At 35.0% G+C, this 24195-nt stretch overlaps 1 protein-coding gene across 6 annotated transcripts in view; it reads left to right on the top strand.

Moving 5' to 3' along the window:
• Positions 1-24195, top strand: part of LOC125664628 (serine-protein kinase ATM-like) — a 408026-nt gene that overhangs the window by 125825 nt on the left and 258006 nt on the right. For all 6 annotated transcript variants that reach the window (XR_008800024.1, XM_048897448.2, XM_048897449.2 and 3 more), the window contains exons 17-19: positions 16196-16354; positions 20021-20093; positions 20227-20372. Coding sequence is in view for 5 of the 6 variants with exons in the window: in XM_048897448.2 (XP_048753405.2) it covers positions 16196-16354; positions 20021-20093; positions 20227-20372 (378 nt within the window). In the remaining variant the exon portion in view is untranslated. The remainder of the gene's footprint in view (positions 1-16195; positions 16355-20020; positions 20094-20226; positions 20373-24195) is intronic.

Genomic DNA, 24195 nt, shown 5'->3' with positions numbered 1-24195 from the left:
TGAATTTCGCAGGTAATTATTATTAAATGGATTTTGATGCATATCTTGGACACTTTTGAGCCTATGATCATCAAAAGTTGTCAGTTGATGGATCATGGGACCTTGAAGTGCGTCATGTAAAAAGTATGTCACCATGACCTACTTTCTGAATTTTATAGCTAATCATTTATGAATACATTTTAGGTTGTTATTTCAGATACCGGGAGGTTTAGAATCATCAAACCTTGTAAGTTGATGCGTCTAGAGGCCTCGAAACATATTTATGAAAAAAAAAAGAAGGTCACAGTGACCCACTTTTTGAATTTTGCAGACATTCAAATTTCACATTTTCAATTTTAGATGCATATTTTGGACACTATGAAAGCTAGGATCATCAAACTTTGTCAGTTGATGCATCTTGAGTCTTCATAATTTGTTGACCAAAAAGTAAGTCACCATGACCTACTTTGGGATTTTGATGGTCATATTTGAATATTTCAGATACTATTTGACTTACAATTATGAAACTTTGTCAGTTGATGCATGTTGAGTCTTCAGAGTGTGTTGACAAAAAAGTAGGTCACCGTGACCTATTTTTGGATTTTGACGGCTATATTTGAATATTTCAGATACTATTTGACTTACAATCATCAAACTTTGTCAGTTGATGGGTCTTGAGTCTTCAGAGTGTGTCAACCAAAAAGTAGGTCACTGTGACCTACTTTTGGAATTTGACGTTTATATCTGAATATATCAGATACTATTTGACTTCAATTATCAAACTTTGTCAGTTGATGCATCTTGAGTCTTTGGAGTGTGTCGACCAAAAAGTAGGTCACTGTGGCCTTCTTTTGGAATTTGACGGCTATATTTGAATACTATTTGACTTGTCAGTTGATGCATCTTGAGTCTTCAGTGTGTCGACTATAAGTAGGTCACCGTGACCTACTTTTTGACAGTTACATTTAAATTTCCAGGTACTATTTGACTTAACATCATCAAACTTTGTTAATTGATGAATCTTGGTTAGTGAGAATTTTTTCCTGTTCTACAATGTATCAGAAGATTGATTCTAGGCCCATGGGCCTCTTGTTTAATTTAAAGTCCATTATAAACAGGTTGTGCTGTGGTATGGCACAGTGCATAAAAACAGTACTTATTAAGCTAAAATGATAGAACATGGTGCACATGTTCTCAATGATAAAAGGAAGAAGCTTGTTGTATTTTTGAAGTCGAAGGTGTAGGTCAAACTTACATGTGTAAAACAAGATAGAAAAATACTAATAAGGCTAGGATAATCAAATTTGATACATATATTCAACCATCATAAATGAGTTTTGTTTTGTATGTTGAAGTGTTTCTGTGTGTCTGTTCACCAATCAGCATGTTGTGGGAAGGATAGAAAAGCACTGATGAGGATAGGATAATTAATCCTGGTTCACATGTTTCCCATGGTGAAAGAGAGATGCTTCTTATTTCTCAAGGTCATAGATCAAAGGTTAAGGTCATATTTCCATGGGTAAATAGGGCCCTGCATGAAACGTGAGAGCCCTGTAGGAACCACCTGTTCCTATGTCTGTTCATCAACATTTGTTGTGCCACAAAAATATCTTCAGAACTATTAAAGGTAGAGCTTTCATAGTTTGTATATAGATTCTTGTGAGAAGACCATGTGTTACAATTGTGTTTGATCTTGTGACCTTGGTGTACTTTCTTTGAAAAACCATGACTTAATTAATATCGCCTGAACTATTGCAGGTAAAGCTTTCTTACCTTGTACACAGATTCATTATGGCAAGACTTTGTTATATTTTAGAGTGTGACCCTGTGACTATAACCTGAAAGTTTGAATTATTTTTAATAAAGATTTCATATTTTGTATATACATTTCTTAGGGTGAGGTCTTCCATATCATACTATAGTCTTATCCAGAACAGCAAGATCATATTAGTCATATTGGTGTTGAGGCATATCTGTATTGTGGGAATTCATTTATATGCCCCTCCATGAATATGGCCGGAGCATGTAGTGTTTGTCATGTCCGCCTTCTGTCACACTTTACGTTTAGCTCAGTTTCAAAGAAAGATATTCTCATCAAATCTTACATGCTGATACATATTGGTATCATCTATTCAACTGCATCAATATTTTTTGACCTTGACATTCCCTGTGACCTTGACCTTACTTTTCCATATTTGGTGTCTAGTCAATCTAGCTCAAAAATGAGCAAAACCTCAAACTAATTGCAACAGAAATGAAATTTTGATTATTCATGCAAGAAAACACATGCAAACAACATATTAAAAATCTGCTTTTGTATTTCCAAGGGAAAATTGGAATTTTGGGGTAAAATGATGTGTTTTTTCATGAAAATCTCTAAAAACTGGAAATTGAAGAAAATGTCCATTTTATGTAACATACAGTAAAAATAAGTTTCATATCTCAAATTTCAAATTTCAACCTGGAAATGTTCGATTAATTTTTTTTTACAGCAGAATATATTCTTTCCTTGACTGTAATTTTTGAATAAAATCTTGCTTTTTTTAATATATCTATTTTTAGTAACAACTTTTTGCTGTAGTGCCCATGTTCGACAAAGGTCAGACTTCAAAAAATCTAGTGCATAACTTCAGTATATATACTTACTTTCTGCAAAGTTTCAAGGTTGTACATAAAAAACTGTAGGAGGAGTTGATTTCACAAAATTTCCCCGCCCGCACTTCACCATACTATAGACCGGATTTGCACTTCGTGCAACCTGGCCAAAAATAGTGAAAAACTGGAAATGATAGGAAATGACTGTTTTATAGAAGGGATGACATTGATCTTATAAATTTAAGAATAAAATGTCCAAATGCACAACTAAACTTTTCTGCACCAAAATTTATTTTCCCTTGCCGAATCTTCATTTTCCAACAAAAATCGTTAAAAACTGGATTTTTGAAGAAAATACTTTTTCCTGTCCATTAGGCATATGAGTTACCACATGAAGATTTATACATTAAAATAAACTGTTAACACAAAACAAGTGCCCCTTCAAAAATGGTCTGTTAAAGATGACCTACATTTTTGCAGTTACTCCCCCCTACATAGGAAGTTGGAGGCGCACTTACCATTCCGGTCCTATGTTTCACATAAATACATGTAGTATTTTAAAACAAACAGTGTATAGTAAAGCTTACGTTACCAAATTCTTTATTAAGCTGAGTTTTAACAGTTTGTACTACATCTATGACGAAACAAGGTTCAGTTTCTTCGATTTTATAAAGAAATCTTTAATACGTGCACTTCGTCAAATTCTAGAGTTTGGGAAAGAGGGGGGGGGGGGGGGGGTTGGGGGGGGTTATAGCTGTATTTGATGTTTAGTTCTATCCAAATTATTGTGCAATTAATACCGAGAATTTCAGAAGTAATCTGTTTTAAAAACAATGGACACATAGAATTAAAAGCAAAATGAATCAGGCACGCAACATCGTAAAAAAAAAAATGGGGGGGGGGTGAAGATAATTTCACAATATTGCCTGAAAATTGACAAGTAAATTTTAATCCAAAGTTATAAAAATCATTGATGGTGTGTGTGGGGGTGTTCTCTCAGTTCAATTTTACACTTCCACTGTGTACAGTTCATGACAATGCTATTTTTAAAAAAAAAAGAGGAGGGAGGGCAACCAATCTGTCTAAAAATCGACCTCTGTACGTAAAAATTTATCAACTTTGCATGTAATGATAAAAAGTGTAGAGCCATTATTGCTACGTGCCTGATAATTATATAAGTGATCATTTGAGTAATTGCAGTACAGTTCAGTCCATGTTTTTACAAGTACAACAGCTAGTGTCACAATTTGCCTTGCATTTACAGCGAAAAACGTTCAAAAGTTTATCTGGCGCGACTTGTAATTTAGTTTTAACGGATACAAGAATTGCTGAAAGCAGTGATAAGCCCCAGTTCGAAGGATCCAAATTAATCATTTCTTTAGTCTGCACTCTATGACTTAAAAAAATTCTTGCAGTGCTCCTCTTCTGCAGCTGTAGTTGGTAGTTAGTGGCAACGACTGAACTTATAAAAATGATATTGTGTTAGACAATACTTCACAAAGCAAATCTCCTATAAGTGTCTCTATGGTATTCCATCGTACAGACCCTGAAATGTGCTACTACACCTTAAAAACGAACCGAACCGTTCCGTGCAAGAAACGAACCGTACCGTTCAAGAAACGTACCGTACCGTGCAAAAAATGAACCGTACCGTTCAAGAAGCGTACCGTACCGTGCAAGAAACGAACCGTACCGTTCAAGAAACGAACCGTACCGTTCAGAAAGCGTGCAGGATAATATTATGCAAACCCCGCCCCCAAAAGCCCGAAAGCGTACCGTACCGTGCAGAAAGCGTGCAATTTATGTCACGTGACCCACTTTTTCAGCCACAGTATATTATTTTCACAATGGCGCCCGATGGGAAAGGAGGTCGTAGACTATCGCTGGCTATTCGAAGCATTATCCTCAAACATCACGAAGCTGGGTTATCAACTGTGAAAATCACCGAGATGCTTAAAACATCTTTGATATTCTTTTTTTTTTTTTTAAATTACTTTCCGTAAATGTCACATTGTTTCAGTGCATATATATGTATGTATGTTATCAACAAGTACCCAAGTTTTGACTGAATTATGCATAAAAATTCGTTTTATACTGTGAACTGTTAACAGAAATAGACGTCAGATCACTGCACGGATTTTGCATACATGCTTCTGCAGCCAGTCCTGTGTACTGTGGATGTATATTTCACTTGCAGACTTTTAAAGAGTGAACCAAGGGGCATTTCGTTGTTTTAACGGAATTTCTGTTTCAATCAATTCTTTTAAATTCAAGGGTGAAGTTAACTACAATACTGTAATAGTACTTACAAGTAGCCTATTTAATTTCTTCATATAATCAGGGACGTTGACGTCCCTGATAATGCTACTACACGTATGGCACAGGGCTTGCCGTAAGAAGATGAAATTGATATTTGTAGCGTTAATGTATTCAATATGTACTTTCCTACGTACAGTGTCTGAATCATATGAGAAATTTCTAGACCGATTAGAAAAATTGTCACGTTCTACACTGTAATATTTTCATTACTTTATTAGCAATAATTTTGACATATCTTTTTCTCTTCTACATTGATAACGACCCATATAGATAGATGTAGATTGGCGGATTTATTATATACACTAATAAACAATTTTTAATTACATCGACAGAGAAATAAATAGATACATACATGTGTAAAAGAATGTAAACAAGTTAAATTGATGCAAAGCATCAAATCGGCTGCAAAAAATTATTCATTTCAGCATTTTCAAGTATTTCAACAATATATAGAAAAGGCATATGAAACATTTTTATTGCAAACTATACACTTGCCTTACTTTTCTGTTAATTTTTTTAAATTCAATTTCAGTGATCAAAAATAAAGTCAGGGAAATGAAAATCGGACTTCGCGTGATAAAGGATAGGAATATATATGTATTAACATCATTTTATTTGATTCAAAGACAAATGCAACAGATATCTAACATTATTAATTATGAATGACTGAATGCTGACAAAAAAGGACGTACAAACTTCACGTGCAGATATCCTGGATCTTTCATAATGCCGATGATAAATCACAATAAATGTGAAGTGCAGAAAATAATCATTGTGTCATTTGCGACTTTAGTGTATTCAAAACAAAATTCACTTCTTCTTAAAAACTTTTCCAATTTAGGCACTGTAATTTATATCCGGAAACTTAATACGCTTTGTTTTTACACTTACGCACGCCCATGTCGGGGAGCAGTTCATGTAACAACTTTTTATAAAATCGTAAATTAATAAATGTCTGATGAGAAATGAAAAACAAATTGAAACGTAATAACAACCATTAAGACTAAGACTTAAGCAAATTCTAAAAACTTTTATTCATAACTTTTATGTACGTTATCAATATGGAATTATTCCATCGAAGCAATAAAAAATAACGTCTCATTTCCCCATGTGCACATTCTAACACAACCACAAATCCTGCAGCCGATAATCAAAGAGCCGAATAAGACCGATCGAGTGAAAACAAACTATCGAAACGTACAATTTATACGAAGTCAAAGCGTTCAGGCCACGCCCACCTCATTAATAAAACGTGCAAACCGTTCACAAAGCGTGCAGCTATTTTTAGCAAACTGTACCGTGCAAGAAGCGAACCGTACCGTTCAAGAAGCGTACCGTACCGTGCAAGAAACGAACCGTACCGTTCAAGAAACGAACCGTACCGTTCAGAAAACGAACCGTACCGTTCATAAAGCGTACCGAACCGTACCGTGCAACTGGTGTAGTAGCACGTTTCAGGGTCTGTACAAAGTCGATATGACATCGACACCAGAATATATCTTTTTCTCTATGAAATCCTCATATAGGAAGGTGAAGATAACAAACAGTGATCCATCTCGTAACTCCTATAAGCAATACAAAATAGAGAGGTGGGCAAACACGGACCCCTGGATATACCAGAAGTGGGATCAGGTGCCTATGAGGCTATGAGGAGTAAGCACCCCCTGTTGACCGGTTACACCCGCCGTGAGCTCTATATCTTAGTAAGGCAAACGGAGTTACCCTTATTCAATATCATTGTGCCAAAAATGGCCTAACAATCTATATGAAACAAGTCAGACAGATTTGACCCAATGATAGGTTGTATTGGCAAAGTAGATTGTTATAACGACCATATAATTCGCGAACTCTTCTTTACCCCTTCGCATCTAGCTTAAAAAGGAGCATATTTATAATGCGAGGGATTTTAAACGAAACAGTTGAAACCCCTTCATCATCAACTTGTTTGTCAGTAGCCTGCCTCCATTTAAAAATAATCATATACAGAATTTTTTCGCGATTTGTCTACATTTTGACTATACAGGACCCGTTCCGATGCCGAACATTCTTGACGTTGTGTCGCATCCTGTGAATGCATGTAGAAAGGGGAAGGATTGACAAACTTCGTTTCCTAAAAAGATGTCTGGTTTTAACGATATTCTTCACTTAGGGGCAAGATCAAAAATTCAATGTCTCACAAAAAACTAAGTTCACATAGTTTTCACCAAGCCCCCCCCCCCCCCCCCCCCCCCCCCCCCCCTTCTTTAAAACTTAATATGGCAAATTTTGAAACTAATCGAATAACAAGAAAAGAAACGTACGATTATAAATAACACTCTGTATACCTTTTCTACTGTTTATTCACAAATGAAAGTGTACATTAAATCTATTAAATGTTCATTAATATGTTTTAAATATTATGTGGTATTCAACAGTCGCTTGTCTTTTTCCTTTTTCCACTAAAGTGTAATCGATGTCGGATGACAGAAACTTACGGGAGTTTTTATTCCCCTCTCCCTAACTAATTGAATTTAAATTTTCATCCGACATTGATCTCGTCCCTTAGGGCACTTATGTTTATTTCAGAGTTCGTTGCTATTTCTGTGCTTTATATAAAGACATTTCAAACACAATGTGCATTTTGTATGATCCTCTAAAATTTACGATAAATAAGTGTATCCCATTTCTATTCTCAATGAGCGTGTGCCAGCGTGGCGAGAATTCCATCGTCATCGAAAACAAGTTTTGTCTTGAATAGATGACCGGGCGGTCTAGTGCGCTGTTCGCATGCTGCTAGGAGATGTGGTTCCGCAGGTCGTGATCCCAAGACTAATTAGAAAGAGTAACTACTCGATTTTACATCAAATCATGATACTATGCGCAAGTATTTACTTACATTGATTTTTATTATTTATATTATCAATGTTTTATTATCATTATTATTACCCATGAATGACTCCCCAAACCTGAATTTGAAAAAGAAAAGCAAAAATACTTTACTTACTTAGTTTTATAAAAGTTTTTAATACAAAACGCTTGTTCAAATGATGAAGTTACAAAATAACTGAAACTTTTAACCTGAATGGCTTTCCATACTTTCTTTTTTAACAACCGTAATTCCCCCTTGTAAATTGACACCAATTCTTTAAGATTTCATTTATAATTGATTATTCATAACTTCTAAAGTAAATATTGTGTTTTATAATTAAAATTAATTCAGTAGAGGGTCAAACAAAATATTTTGAAGCTTTATTCCCGAAAGTTCCCCGGGAATGGAAGTCGGCAAAGAATATGAGATGCTGAGCAATATTGTATGTATATAGAAGGTCTTAAAATCATCTTTTTAATACAACTGTAAAGCTGTTTAATCGCGTTTTTTATTACATGCACTTTTGATCGTCATGTATAACTTTATTCCGATGACTGTCACAGTTAAGTTACTCCCCTTTACGTGTACGGCGTGCCGTAAACACCACAAAATATCGATGGTTTACTAAAACATTTAAGTCTGAATTTGAAATATTTCCCATTGTCCGATTTTGTCTGATTTTTTGTATGTTGTTAATCACGCTTTTGTTTATTAAATTCCATCGAGTTTGTTTCTGTTGCAATTACTTTGAGGTGATTTGCTAGATTGACTAGAGTATTAGTTTTAAAGGAACTATTGAGAATATTTTTATGAAAACTCTTACATTGATATATATTAGTGGTAACTATTCAACTGTGGTATTATTTTATGACCTTGACCTTCCCTGTGACCTTTCTATTTTGGTGTTTAGCTCAGTTTCAAAGCAATTAAAGAAGAGTTTTTTGTCCCTTTCTGAATATGGCCGGGGCGTTTAGTAGAGGAGTGAAATTTTAATTGAATTGGTGTTTGTCATGTCAGTTTATGATATCCATGTATGTAAATGAGGATCAGTATGATAAATCTTGGTAAATTTGAATAATATTTAGAGTGAATGGGTGATACTTGATTGAGTTAATTAGTTTAAAGATAAAAACATTTTGAAAGAAGGTGACTTTTTTTTTTATTTTTTAGAACATTTCACTTTGCCATAGAAATGATGCATTACATTGATTAGGGAGAGTGTTTTTCTTTTTTATGTGGGATATGACTTGTAAACAACTGAGATTTAACTATATTTAAAGGGAAAGGCAACCCAAATTTTTTTTACATGATAAATGATAGGATCAATTATATGATAAAGATTTGTCATACTATTCTGTTGATATACGGCCTAGATAAGCTTCAGTACTAATTTGAAAACGCTAAAAATTGAAACTCCCGCTATTTATAGAGGCTGCCATCTTTGTATTCAAAACCACAAAAATCAATAATTTTGACGTCGCACCGTTTGTTCCGGTTTTGAAGAGATTCTACGATCATCAAAGATGTGCATGTGGTAGATATTGCGAATATAGGTTGATGCCTTCCTGTCAAGCAGCGAATTACACTATTGCGAAGGGGAGATGTGAAAAAAGTTTTTTTTTCGAAATACCCGACCCAACCAAATCATTTGAAAAGAAAACACTACGTAAACTATGGATCCATCATTTGTGTAATGACAAGCTGAGGTTCGAGACATTTGTATGAAGAAACGTTTACCGTCTGCCTGGTCTGTGACTTGACTGAACATCATCTTTTCTTAATTTCTTCTAGCGAAGGAACAGGCTGAAATATATAATGCTCCAAACTTAACTGTTCATGACTTGTCATGTTTACAGTTCTACTGATGAAATAAACCGGTGACGTCATAAATTATCCATCAATGGCCATTCTCTTAGCGGCAATTTAAAATACATGATAGATTAATATTGATTTAATGGTTAAGCAAGGGTTTTTGTTGTTAAAGACTGTCATTTACGTTATCAGTAAGTAATACTGTATTCATATATGCAACAATGTGGTTAGGGTTGCCTTTCCCTTTAAACTTTTAGAGTTAATAAACGAGTACTTCAAAGGTTCTCTATATATTGTATACATATGTGATATTTGTGCCACATGGTTAAACCTTATCGACATTCCCTAGACAACTTCACATGATGATGCAATTCCCTAACTGTTGTAGATAGCTGTATGAGATATATGAACGAACATCCTGGATATATAACTCTACATGCGAAATTCAGGTGTTCTAGAAGACTTAACAGTTCCCGTTTAGTACACTTCTTAGAGGAAAATTCTTGAATAATTTCACATATACATGCCACTTTCTCTTGTGGTAGTCTTGCTCCCATCTTTGAGGTATCAAGAATAATTCCTAGATATTCTAAACATGTATTTGGTCCTACAGTTTTATGGGCCGCTTTAGGAATGTTCACAATTTTTTGAAAATCATAGTTAACAAAGACATTGTCCTAAGTGCTTCTTCACTAGGTGCGTCGATGGTGAGGAAATCATCCAAGAGATGTAAAATGTTTTGAATGTTGTACACGTTCTGTGCAGTCCAACATATTGCCTTAGATAAGGTGTTGAATATTTTCAGACTGGATCTACTTCCAAACACTAATCTTGTGTAGAAATAAAATTTTCCTTGCCAAGCTACTCCATAGAATGACCATAAGGATGGATGTATTGATACGAGTTTAAATGCATCACAAATGTCGGTTTTACATAATAAGCTACCATGGCCAGTTTTCTTTATGATTTTTATAGCATGATCTATGGTCACATACTGGAACGAAAATTCCTCCTTGTCTATTAGGTCATTTAAACTTGTAGCTTCTGAGTTTTGGTGTCATGAAGATAAATCAATGATTAAACGTCTTTTCTTTGAGTAATTTGCCCTCAGCCACCCCAATTGGATTAATACGATATGTTAGAAATGGAATTTCGGTAGATGGGCCGATAACGAATTGTTTTTCCACTTCTCTCTGGATTAATTCATTTGTGATGTGAGATTGACTTTTAACACTTAACAAATTTCTACATACCAGGTTCTCAGTAGGCAAGTGTTTTAATCCAGTGTGAAAACCATTTTTAAGTCCCGAAAGCACAAATCCACAAATTGTCTCTCTGGATGTAAAGTTAGCAAGTCCTGTAATGCTTCAATATTAACACATGTGGTAGGACAAGGAGACAGGTTTAGCATTTCATTTATATCCCCCCTCCCCTCTTTGTTGGCTCTTTTGGTTTTTGTCCCCATTATTTGATTCGAGACATTTTGATTTTAGATGATCCCTTTTACAAATAACGCACACATGGAGGTTGTTATACCTAGACCGCATACATCCTTTCTCCCCATCGAAATTATTGCATATTTCAATCCCTCCATAGCGTTGTCTGTTTCTACCATATGTGTCTGTATAGGCACGATGGCTGTCAAATTTCATTGGCCCCTGTGAGGAAGACATGTTCATGTTCCCTATCAACGGACACAATCCTGTAGTATGGGAAATGCTAGAACATTAAAATCCTGTAGTATGGGAAATGCTAGAACATTAAAATCCTGTAGTATGGGAAATGCTAGAACATTAAAATCCTGTAGTATGGGAAATGCTAGAACATTTGTTGCAAGCAATAGGTCTCTGGTTTGCAAAGATGTTGCAAAAAAGAGTATTGTTTCTAATTGACCAGTCTACGGGTATGTTGTTATACTTGAGGTGAGCAGCTGCCCTAGCACTGAACTGTTTGTGATAATCGTAGAATGCTGTCCTGCCGTATCTGGTAGACATGTCCACTATATCCCTATCATAAAGGTCTAGTTCAGCACGTCACTGGGGGAAATATTCGCACATAATATTTTTGTAGACCCCAAACGCGGAGATGAATTCTTCAATAGTAAGCATTCTTGATAATCTTGGGTTGGGTTTGTCTTTCTCAGTCTGAGATGTCAGAGGGGGCATGATTAGAGTTGCAAGGTTTATGTCCTTACCTTCAACGATGGATTGCCTGATTTTTGGTGGAATCGTCTCGATGAAAGGCAAAGATTCCTGGCTGAATCCGTACCGGGTCCTAACCGTATTGAAGTTCCTTCTGTTTGTTGGCCCTTCCAATGCATCATAAGCCGTTGTCAATGTGTTCCCCGAAATGCCCGAGTGTAGAACCTCTTGCTGTTGCAGTTGGTTTGTACTACCAGCAGCAGCTGGTATACTGTGCTGAATATGAGATTGTCTAAGGTCATTAACTTCTTCCCTCAGTCTGCCAAGTTCTTGTAGAATGACGCTCAGCTCTCCGCCATTGTTGTTTATAACGGGAACTTCCGTTTCATTTTCCTGCCGTTGGGTATGACAACGTTGTTCTCTTTGTCTCCCGGCATTCTCCATGGACACATTGTATAATCTCATTAATTCAGTTTTCCTGCAATTTCCTGGCGCCGTAATATTTAATTTTCCCAATTCTTCCCACAGTTTAGCCACAGTCCAATTTGAAGGATTTTTCATGTCGTATACAATATTTTGTCTCTGATGATTGCGGGTAGAACGATTTCTCTCTGGTTCCATGACTCTGAATGTCAATTATAACACTACATTTATAAATGCACGTTTAAGTACTCACATATACAGTTAATTCTCGAATTATCGCCACTCAATTCATCGCCAGTTTCGTTATAACGCCGCATTTTTCTAAGAACGTTTTTCCTATTACTTAAAATTCTCGTTAAAACTCCAAATTCGCTATCGCAATTTGCCACGGTATTTTTAGTACAAAAGTCTATATCAAAGTGTTAATTATCTCGATAAACCGCCATGTGTGCAAATGATCAGTGATGCGGGAAATTGGTCATTATCGATCTCCTGTGTACACCTGGACAGAAGGTACCCAGTATTAAATAAACAAAATAATTACTTAATATGAATCGTAGTCTTGTTGTTTTTACCTCATCGAAAAATATTTCAGTTTAGCTATGGCTTTGCCACAAAAGAGGTTTCTGTTGAATTGCTACGAAAACAAGCAAATTATTACATACCACGGAAACCATCTGAAATGTACACAACAGGAAATCTCCAATTGTTCTATTGTTTTATGGGAAAAGTCCATATAAAGGAGGACAATGGGTGGTAATTTGGCTGCAAAGGGTGAAATACTCATTGATCTTCGTCCAGTTAATGACGGCTCACCTACCAGGAAACAGCCATGCGTTGCGCTAAATACCGACACTGGACATGGTTTATAAATAACTTGAAACACACTGTGTATATGTGTCTTGTATGTGTATTGTTTTGAAATGAAGCCTTATTATTGATAAAACTATTTTAATCATGCTAGAAAGTTTGGAAAAATAATTTATTTATGAGATATTTTTTATTAAGTTTGTACGTAAAGGAAAGATAACTCTTACATATACAAGAAAAGTAACTCTTTCTCCCCAAGATGGCGGAAATTCAATTCATCGCCAAATTCGTTATAATGCCATACATTCAAAAGAACAAAAGGTGGCGGCTTATCGAGAGTTGACTGTAGAAATCTCACGTATACAAGTCGTAACACACCAATATAATAGAAGCAAGGAAAAAGACAATAACGAATAAACCACTTAAATCATAGACATTCTGTAACTGACGCTGACCCGTAATTTTTCACTATGGCTAACTTAGAACAAATGATCACGTGACATATACTCATTTGCATACCATGCTATCTAAATATAGAAACAAAATTAAAATGCTGTCTGTAGAACGGCATTATGTAATGAACAAAATATATTACAAAATGTAACAAAGATGATATTAAAGTGGATAGGTCACATGTTGTGTACAAACATATATTACATAAACAATCATCCTTTTATCTGAGGAGAAATTAGTAAAGTACTAGAGCCACAAAGTACCAAAATTGGCCCTTTCACCCAAATGAATGAGACTTTCACAGTTATAATAAATTCTTTTATTTAGACAGGATAGCACAATTAGTACAAATGACTAGTTTACATTGTGGTCCTGTATAAAACATATTCACAGACAGAGAAATGAGAGAATAGAAAAATAGATAACATAATATAAAATATATACATAAAATATACACACGATATCACGGGAAAAAAACCCAAAACATATATATCATATCTATATCTACAGTTGATGCTCTAAGATTGATAAGTTATAGAACAATTTATATTTTCTAGTATTTTCATTTTACATTTGTTACCAAATCATCCATATTTCCAATTTTCAGGGGTTTTTTCCACTAGAAAACAATATTTACCCCAAAATTCCATTTTCCCTACATCAATTTTTGTTGTAAAATATTTTATATTAATTGTACATATTGAGCTTTAGATAATCTGATACCAATTGATTTGATATAAGTATAAAAAAGAAAATTCCAAATTTCTGCAGTTTTTCAATTCAAACTCCATATTTGCCCACAAAATTCAATTTTCCTGAAGCAAGGATCCTGGCTTTGCATTATTAGCAAGGTTGAATTCAGTGAGATTGGACAACATTAGGATTTCACACCATAATGAAAAATTGAGTTATTTTTCTTGGCTGTCATAGCCCATTGTTTATTCTATGATTAGCTTAGATGACTGATATTTTACATACTAGTATTAATGTAATTAAAATTGTATTTATTTTGAGTCATAAAATGTCTGAAATAATTTTAGTGTGGCAAAAATTTTGTGAATAGAACATGCCTATTTTTGATTAATAATTTGATTGGAATAGATAAATCTTTCAAGTACAATTTGAAACACACTTGATACACAAGGACTTCAAATCTCGTATGCACCCACATAAAATGCTAATAGAAATTTTTAAATCATTTGCAGTATTAAGGTGATTTTTATGCCTCGTTCACACGAAGAATTTAATTCGCATTAAACGTAAGTTAATGCGAATTAAATCTGAACCGTGTTCACACGGAAATTTTAATGCGCATTAGTTTACTTCGAATTAAAATTGACGTCGCGATTTAATGCGAATTAAATTTACTTCGCATTAGCTCCGTGTGAACGCTAAGCGAAGCTAATTCGAATTAAATGTAGACGCATGCGTAATGGCCAATTTGGGTCACATGCATCATACCCATGGTCAGCTATATATATTAATGTTAGTTTTGTACGAAAAACTAAGCAAAATGATAATAATCACTAAAAACATGTACAAACAGCATGACATTAGATAATGTCAGACGTAGGCCTAAATCTGTGCTTTGCATAGGCATACTGAGTAATACATGTGGAAGGAATTGTTTTTAAATACGACAACAATGTTTTAAAATAGCGATATGATTTTTTTTTTTTTTACATTTTTTAAAACATATGCCGCTCATTGTTAATTTTTATACCATATGACGTCATAGTAGACTTATAATACGTATTAGTAATTAAAAATTACGTCATAACAGTAGTCGTTCCGAAGTTTTAAAATTGGGCCCATGAAGAAACAATATATTGTCTAGATTGAATGCTGGTTGTGGGAGGAAATAACAAGTAATTTCTTGGGAACATATAAATAAACACGACAAAAAACTCCTTATGTGTAGATCAGAATTATGTATGTAGGCCTAAATTGTAAACATGTAGTATACTACATGTAGGCCTATATAGCGTTTTGAACAAAGAATTCTGTATAGATCTACACAATATTCATTAAAATATCTATAAAAATAATTTTCAATAACATAGTCTATTTAATTTATTTCGCGCACCCTTTTTAATAGAGATGCATACGAATTTAATGCGCATTAGTTTACTTCGCATTAAATATTACCGCCGTGTGAACGCTATTTAATTCGAATTAATTTAATGCGCATTATTTTACTTCGCATCAAATTTGATGCGAAGTGAAATTTAATGCGCATCTGTGTGAACGAGGCATTATAGTACAGCTGTTTTAAACGTAGTGAATAGCACATGCTGAGAATAACACATCCACACTAAAGGTTTTTAAATTTAAAACAATATTGTTCTTGGGATACAGGTACAGTCAGTGTTGTTTGTTTTCTTTATGATTTCCACAATGAATTGTACATAAAAAAAATTGATGTCCAGATTATTAACTTCATTTTTCAGAAAATTTGAAATTCTTTACATTGTATGTGTCACAAGATTTTCAAAATTGGATTCAGAGAGTTACTACCTAAGATATCATCATAAAAGTAAATGCCGCAGTTTTTGGAAAATATTGCATCTCGCTAAAATAACCACTGATATGTTATTTCCTTATAAAAGCACTGATCTTTCACCTTCTTATATAATATCCTATTACAAAATATGAATAAAAAGAATAAATTTCTAAATTGTTTGTAGTGTGGGGATTTTAAAGACAGTGGAAACTTAGGACAATTTCTGCATATTTGGCTTTGACCATTGTTTGTTTACCCCTATGACAAAAACTGCATAGGCATTATGTACAGGTATGTATATTTTATTGGTAGATTTGTAGCAAAGACCTATAGACAGGACCAAGAGGTGTGTTTTCTGTGTCTGGAGTTGCTGTGTAACCTGATACCCCACCTACAGTCTGGAGAGGACATGGTCAGTCAGTCTGTGAGAGAGAGTCGAGATGCTGCACTCATCCTCCTGTCAGCATTCTTGTAAGTAGAATCAATTTGCTAGGGATTCAACGGAGTTATACTAAAGTGAGCTTTTCGACTTTTCCCATATTCTTTATATCTGTATATACATGCAAGTACATGTGAACTTTGCTTTTTTATTCCCCTACCGACAAAGTCAAGGAGACTTTAGGTTTGCGCTCCGTCCGTCTGTCCGTCCGTCCGTCCGTCCCACTTCACTTTGTGGACGCAACTCCTCAGAAACCGTTCAACAGATTTTGTTCATAATTTTTAGGATTGTTAGTCACCATGTTTAATTGATCATATTGTGCTACCATTTTGATTCGACAAATATAGGAGTTATTGGACTTTTGTGGTTCAACTTTTTTTGCGGCGGTGGGGGACATGGCTACGTGTAGCAATCTTGTTTGTATGCAGGTGTATATTGGTGAGTTAGAAATCAAAGTTGAGTTTTGTTTTGGATCATTGATTTTTATATGCTCACATAAAAATGCAGGCGTATTATGCTATACCGCTCTCATTGCAGTCCGTCTGTCTGTCTGTCTGTCCCTTTAACTTTGTCTTCGCAACTCCTAAATCCTTTGGGGGATTTTGATGAAACTTGGTACAAAGAAAGATCAAAATGTGGAGCTGTGCATATTGCAAGGGGAATGCTGTCCAATATTTTTTAAAGGAGTTGTGGCCCTTGGACTTAATTTTTTCTATTCAAAATACTTTGTCTTCACAACTCCTCCTAATCCCCTTGGAGGATTTTGATTGATTGATTATTGTTTTACATACCTTTCGAGAATATTTCACTCATATGGAGATGTCACCACTGCTGGTGAAGGGCTGCAAAATTTAGGCCTATGCTTGGCGCTTATAGCCATTGAGCAGGGAGGATCTTTATTGTGCCACACCTGCTGCAGCATGGGACCTCGGTTTTTGCGATCTCATCTGAAGGACCGCCCCATTTAGTCACCTCTTACGACAAGCAAGGGGGTACTGAGGACCTATTGTAACCCGGATCCCCATGGGATTGGGGATTTTCATGAAACTTGGTACAAAGAAAGATCACAATGTGGAGAAGTGCATTTTACAAGGGGAATGCTGCACCGCTATTTTTGAAGGAGTTAGGGCCCTTGGACTTAGATTTATTTTATGCAAGTACCTTGTCTTTGCAACTCCTCCTAAACCCTTTGGGGATTTTGATGAAACTTAGTACAAAGAAAGATCACAATGTGGAGCTGTGCATATTGCAAGGGGAATGCTGTCCAACTGTTTTTGAAGGAGTTGCAGCCCTTGGACTTAGATTTATTTAACTGCAAAATACATTGTTATTGCAACCCCACAAGGGGAATGCTGTCCAATGTTTTTTAAAGGAGTTGTGGCCCTTGGACTTAATTTTTTCCATTCAAAATACTTTGTCTTTGCAACTTCTCCTAAACCCTTTAGGGGATTTTGATGAAACTTATTACAAAGAAAGATCACAATGTGGATATGTGCATATTACAAGGGGAATGCTGCACCATTATTTTTTAAGGAGTTAGGGCCCTTGGACTTAGATTTATTTTATGCAAGTACCTTGTCTTCGCAACTCCTCCTAAACCCTTGAGTTGTTTTTTTTAAAAATAGCTTTTCAAAATATAAATAAACACAGAAGACAACTTTCATCCTTGCATTCACACAGTTGGGAAGAATAATAACATGAGTAGCATTTTAAAGTAACAGAATATAAATCATTTGAAAAATGAAGTTATTGAAAAAGACATTTCCATTTTGACCACCTTTTCATAAAGATATTTGTGTTAAAAAGACGTTTTTCATGTGAATAGTATAATTGTAAATATGCTAAAATATCATTAAACATGAAAGGGAGAATTTCCTAGAGAATGAAAATATACATCTCTTGACCAACATAGTAATAAGATTAATAATATATTCATGTTCAGTCAATAGGCCAAATATTATTGATTGTGGATCAAATTGCACTCTTTTCCCTGCATTTTGTAATATCCAAAAAGATAGGCATGACCAAATTCTGGCAACAAATAGACAGTAAACAAATAAATGTATAATGGTTTCTGGTTCTTCCGAACAGATGGAGCAAGCCTTGGTATATAAAATTTTTATCTTATGCAGATAATTATTCGTACCTATAATTCGGTGTATTATTCTGTATGTAAACCATATCAGTCCAGTAACTGTCTATAGTGGTAAACATAATATTTTTTTGTGCTTTTTTCCAATTAAATGTAGATGGTAGATCTAGGTCAAGTTCCCATTTTGATTCACATTTTGGTCTATATTCCTCTGTGTTACTAAGATAATCGTATTAGATCTAGATCCTTTTTATGCCCCGAAGATCGGGGGGGGGGGGGTATTGTTTTTGTCCTGTCTGTCATTCCATCATTCTTTCATATATTACAAGGGAAATGCTGTCCCACTATCTTCTAAGGAATTGCAGCCCTTGGATTTATTTAATGCAAAATACATTGTTGTTGCAACTCCGACGAAATCTTTTGTGGATAGTCCTTTTTTTACTTGTTCAAATTCCTGGGTCAATGATGTATGCAGGCGTATCATGTACCGGTTTAGCGGTGCCCTAGTTTTATGGAGTTGTGCCCCTTTAACATAGAAAATTTACTGTTACAACCAGTTTTCTGGATTTTTTTCTAAACGCTTTGTGATATTGAACTGATATTTGTAAGCAGGTTTTTGATGGAATTGTGCCTCTTTATTGTAGAAAAATTAATGTTCGTAGCAGTTTTCCAGACTTTTTTTCTAAACACCTTGAGACATTGAATTGACTTTTTGTAGGCAGGTGTAATATATTGATCAATTACAGATCGAATTGAGTTTTGTTCCAATTCATTGATTTTTGATGGAGTTGTGTTCCTTTAACATAGAAAAAAATTACTGTTACGATCAGTTTACCTGACTTTTTTTCTAAACTCCTTGAGATACTGTAGTTGTGCCCCTTTAATGTAGAAAAATTAATCTATTCATTTTATGGTTGTTAAAACATATAAAGGATTGTTTTTGAGATCTTCATTGTACTAAATGTGTGTATCATTGGGTCAAATGCGTATAGTCAGTTTTTAAATCAAGGTAAGCTACTGACAAACAAGTTGATGGTACAGGGGTTTCAACAGTCTCGATTGAAGTCAGCATTTCGCAAATTCTATGGTCGTTATAACGATCTAGTTCGTCAATACAACCTCGCATTGGGTCAAATGCTGTCTGACGTGTTTCATACCGATTGTTAAGCCGTTCTTGACACACTGATTTTGACTGCGGATAACTCCGTTTACCTGAACAGGATATAGGGCTCACGGCGGGTTTGACCGGTCGACAGGGGATGCTTACTCCTCCTGGGCACCTGACCCCACTTCTGGTGTGTCCAGGGGTCCGTGTTTGCCCAACTATCTATTTTGTATTGCTTGTAGGAGTTATGAGATTGATCGCTGTTTGTTATTTTCACCTTTCACAATCTGCATACCACATTCAATACTATATTCTTCGATGGATTTCGTACATTTGACTGTACTGCAGGCAGGGGCATTTGTGTTGTGCTGACACTTTACTTTTAATTTTATATTTATCTAAATTTTATTATTCTTCAGACTGGATGACACTATGTGACTTCACATTATTTTGGATTTGTAAAATGATGTCTTATTTTTATGATACATACTGCATTTTCAGGAATTTGCCCTATGACAAATGTACAGAGAAGATGAGACTTGGTATGGCAAAATGCATTGTCCAGTTTATGAAAGTAAGTATAACTAAAATTTTAGTCAGAAGTCTAGAATTCACGAAATGATAATTATCTTTGTCAGAAACATAAAAAGACTGAAAATGAAATTGTATCAAAAATGTATATTTGTATGCCTTTCTTGTTATTTCAGGCAGACCCAAATCAGAGCTGGGCTGGAATTTCACTGAAAAGAGATGATGGTGCCACAGAAAAAATTCCTGTGTTTAAAGAATTCATCAAATATTTAGGAGATTTAAGTCATGCCATCAGAATGGACTGCGCTTTGGCCGTACAAGAGTAAGACAATAACATGAAATTGTATGAAAATATATATATATGTTTAAATCATATGCTGGAAACAATATAGAACCCCCCCACCCCCACCCAAAAATGTCAGAATGGATGTTTGTAAATAGCTTGAAAGAAAGAGAACATTTGTGGGTAATGCTCATTTGAACAGGAACTGTACATGTACACAAAGACTTCCTTGAAGACATAGAAAGCTAGTGTTGTAGATACAGGTGACTCAAGATAATTCGAAGTTCAAAGGACCTTGATAAAACTTTCAGTGATTGAGAGATCAAAGGTGGAGTGAAATCCAGAAATTAAAGGTCTGACCATTATGGTTCAGATTTTATGATAATAGGATTGCATATTTACAACATCCTAGCATTGTTTTGATGCTTTGTCCTTCATATTTTTGTTGGTAATCATTGAATTGATTTTAACAACATGGAACTTTATTTTGCGTAGATAAAATATTTTTCAGTGTTATTTGTTCTTTTCTCATGCTTATTTCTACGTACATGTACATATTTACAAGACATTTCCCGTATGTAACAAAGTTTCGCAGTCACTAACTATTAACACAGAGTACAGTTGTCACAATTTCCAGCTGCTTTACACAAAGCACACCGTCCGTCAGTCCCTTTCTTGTCAGCGCAACTCCTACGAGACCGCTCAAGAGAATTTCTTGAAACTTTGTTGTTAATAAGGACACACAGTGTAGATGTGCATATTCCCAGAAAATTCTGATTCAATAATTTTTCTGGGAGTTATGCCCATTTTGAAGTTAGAATTTTGAGCCTGTCTGTCCTGTATTGTTTCTGTCATTCTATCTGAAACTTTAACCTTGCTAATAACTTTTGAACAGGAAGTGCTAGAGCTTTTATATTTCACATGAGTATTCCTTGTGACAAGACCTTTCTGTGGGTACCAAAATTTTGACCCTTGACCTTGGAGTTTGACCTACTTTTTGAAAACTTTAACCTTGCTAATAACTTTTGAACAGTAAGTGCTAGAGCTTTGATATTTTTCACATGAGTATTCCTTCTGATAAGACTTCCGTGGGTACCAACATTTTTTACCGTGACCTTGGAGTTTGACCTTTTTAAAATTTTTAAACTTGCTAATAACTTTTGAACAGTGAGTACTAGAGCTTTGATATTTCACATGAATATTCCTTGTGACAAGACCTTTCTGTAGGTACTAAACCTTTTGACCTTGACATTTGACCTACTTTTGAAAAATTTGACATTGGTCGTAACTTCTAAATGTAAAATATTAGAGCTTTCATATTGCACATGAGCATTTCTGGTGACAAGATCTATTTACGGGTACTAAGATATTTGTCCTTGTGACCTTGGCCATCTTTGGAATTGGCCATTATCGGGGGCATTTGCGTTTCACAAACACATCTTCTTCACAATTATTTCCATCATGTCATATAGTATTTTATTCATTATTCTATAACTTTTAGGGTCAAGGCTCAAGTGAGCTTTTCTAATCAAAATTTGTCAGTTGTCTGTCGGTTGCATTGTAAACTTTTCACATTTTCCTCTTCTTCTCCGGAACCAGTTGGCTAAACTTGGCACAAAGCGTCTTTGGGTGAAGGGGATTCATGTTTTTGCAAATAAAGACCCATGTCCCCTTCAAAGGGGGAGATAATTGCAAAAATGGGGTGGGGTCATTTAAGAACCACTGGGCCATGTAAAGCTGAAATTTACATGAAGGCTTCCTTACGTAGTGGAGATTCAAGTTTGTTCAAACCGTGGGGTAAGGTAGGGCCACAATAGCACCGTGGCCAAAAGACATTAAGATACAACCATTCTTACACAGGATACAATCGTACTTTTACAGTACACGACACAAGTTTTATACGTGTTCCACGCAACGCGGTGGAACAAATTTGCCCCAAACACTGTGGACCTTTAAAATTGTCAGCACCTTTGAAGTTTTATTTTTTTCCACGCAAGCTAGACATTAAAGTCCACGGAGGATCTCCGTGGATGCCACTGCGCATCTCCGTGGATGTCACCTGTACTTCCGTCGATGCCACTGTGTACCTCTGTGTGATAAAACAAAGAAATAATTTCCGAAATGATTCACCCATAAAACCTATAGGCTTGGCCAGCATGCAATGCCTCCCACCCCATTCATTATTTAAAAATTAGCTATAAATCATTCAATTCTTGTAATTGTTGTTTAATGATACGTTGGTGTTTTCGGTACATATCCCACCCCATTCATTATTTAGAAATTAGCTATAAATCTTTCAATTCTTGTAATTGACATTCATACCTTTTAATGAAACGCCCAAATTCTCGACATCCTGTATATAAACACCTGTGTTATTCTCCCCACTTGTTGGTACATTGTTTCACGGCACGTGCAGCACAATTTCACCAAATAAAAGAAGGGTCATGAACAACAACAATCATATGCCAGTAATTTCAATTTGATAAATAGCAGCTCAAAGAAATGTGTACCATAAGCATTGGTTTATTTTTAACGTAAGGTTTCCATTGTAATTAGGAATAGGTGATTAAGGTCTGCTATATACATGTTTACATTGGAGATGAATTTCATTATGTACTCAACTGTGATGCAGTGTGAGCAAAGAATCAAATTTTTATCACCTAAACAAATAAAAATTAAAAATATATCTTTACTTTTAAACAAACCTTTAGAAAACTCCGAACTTTCATTAAGAAAATAATAAAATAAAATGTGCTCCCCTACCTAGAATGCCCATACTTCACATTAATAATGACACGTTTTTTTCTGACTTGATAGATACTTTATTACACGCATGTATTATTTACTAAATGTGTATAATAACTTTTTGTCTTTATATTTTTGTATACCATTGCATAATGGTGATGAGATCCAATCAATTGAATTGAGTACATGTAGTCTTGAAATATCACAAAGTATACAGTTGACGATTGAAATAAAAATGCAAACGTTTTCTCGTTTATTCAGTGACTCACAAACTTGCGCATCTTCTGAATGAAAGTTGTAAAACAAACGTGCTAGGTTTTGGTCAGTTATAACATAATACGGGGGTAAAATTCATCTCATCTCCACTAGCAATGGGTTTTGGGTCAACTGTGCCTTCATGGACGAATAATCGTGGCTAGCGAAGATGGAAAAAAAATGCCTAGAAAGTCCGCTTGCATATACATGTATTATGAAGGTGAAATCGAAGAATTATCCAGTAAATCCAATGATGTTGTAGTATATATAGCATGTATTTATTTTATTTTTGACTGAGAGGGAGATAGACAGCTATAAGCACGCAACATCGTTTTAGAAAAGGGGGGGGGGGGGGGGGGGGCTCATTCATTAGTCCTAACCCGGACCAGCCGAAAAATTTAACATGTAAAGAAAACAATATGGGAAATTAAAAAAAATATCAGAATGAAAGGGGATGGATAATTAATCAGAAAGAAATTGTACTTTCAAGATTTATAGTGAACATATTAAACTTCCCGTATCTGCATACATTCATGAAATCAATGATTACCAATGCTCTCTCTCTCTCTCTTTCATGCATCTAAATTTTAAAATGATTTCATATAGCAATGAAAGATTTTAATAATCGATAGCGTATATGAATAAAAGCAAGTAATCGTTAAGTCATTTCTGTTTATATTGATATTAGTCTTTTTTCATGAACTAGTTGCATTTGACACCGAGGTTTTACATCTTTAAATATTGATTACAGGCACGTAGAATCGGAGAGGGTGTAATATGAAAGGTTGAAAGTTAAGGATTTAGCCTTGTAGTGATCTACCCACTGCGCGATTTAAGAAATTGAAGTCAGAAGGGGGAATTG

Source organism: Ostrea edulis, chromosome 1 (genome assembly GCF_947568905.1).
Source record: "Ostrea edulis chromosome 1, xbOstEdul1.1, whole genome shotgun sequence".
In the NCBI taxonomy this organism is placed as follows: Eukaryota; Metazoa; Mollusca; class Bivalvia; order Ostreida; family Ostreidae; genus Ostrea; species Ostrea edulis.
Note: the sequence above shows the minus strand (reverse complement) of the source record. Positions and strands in the feature narration are given on the sequence as shown.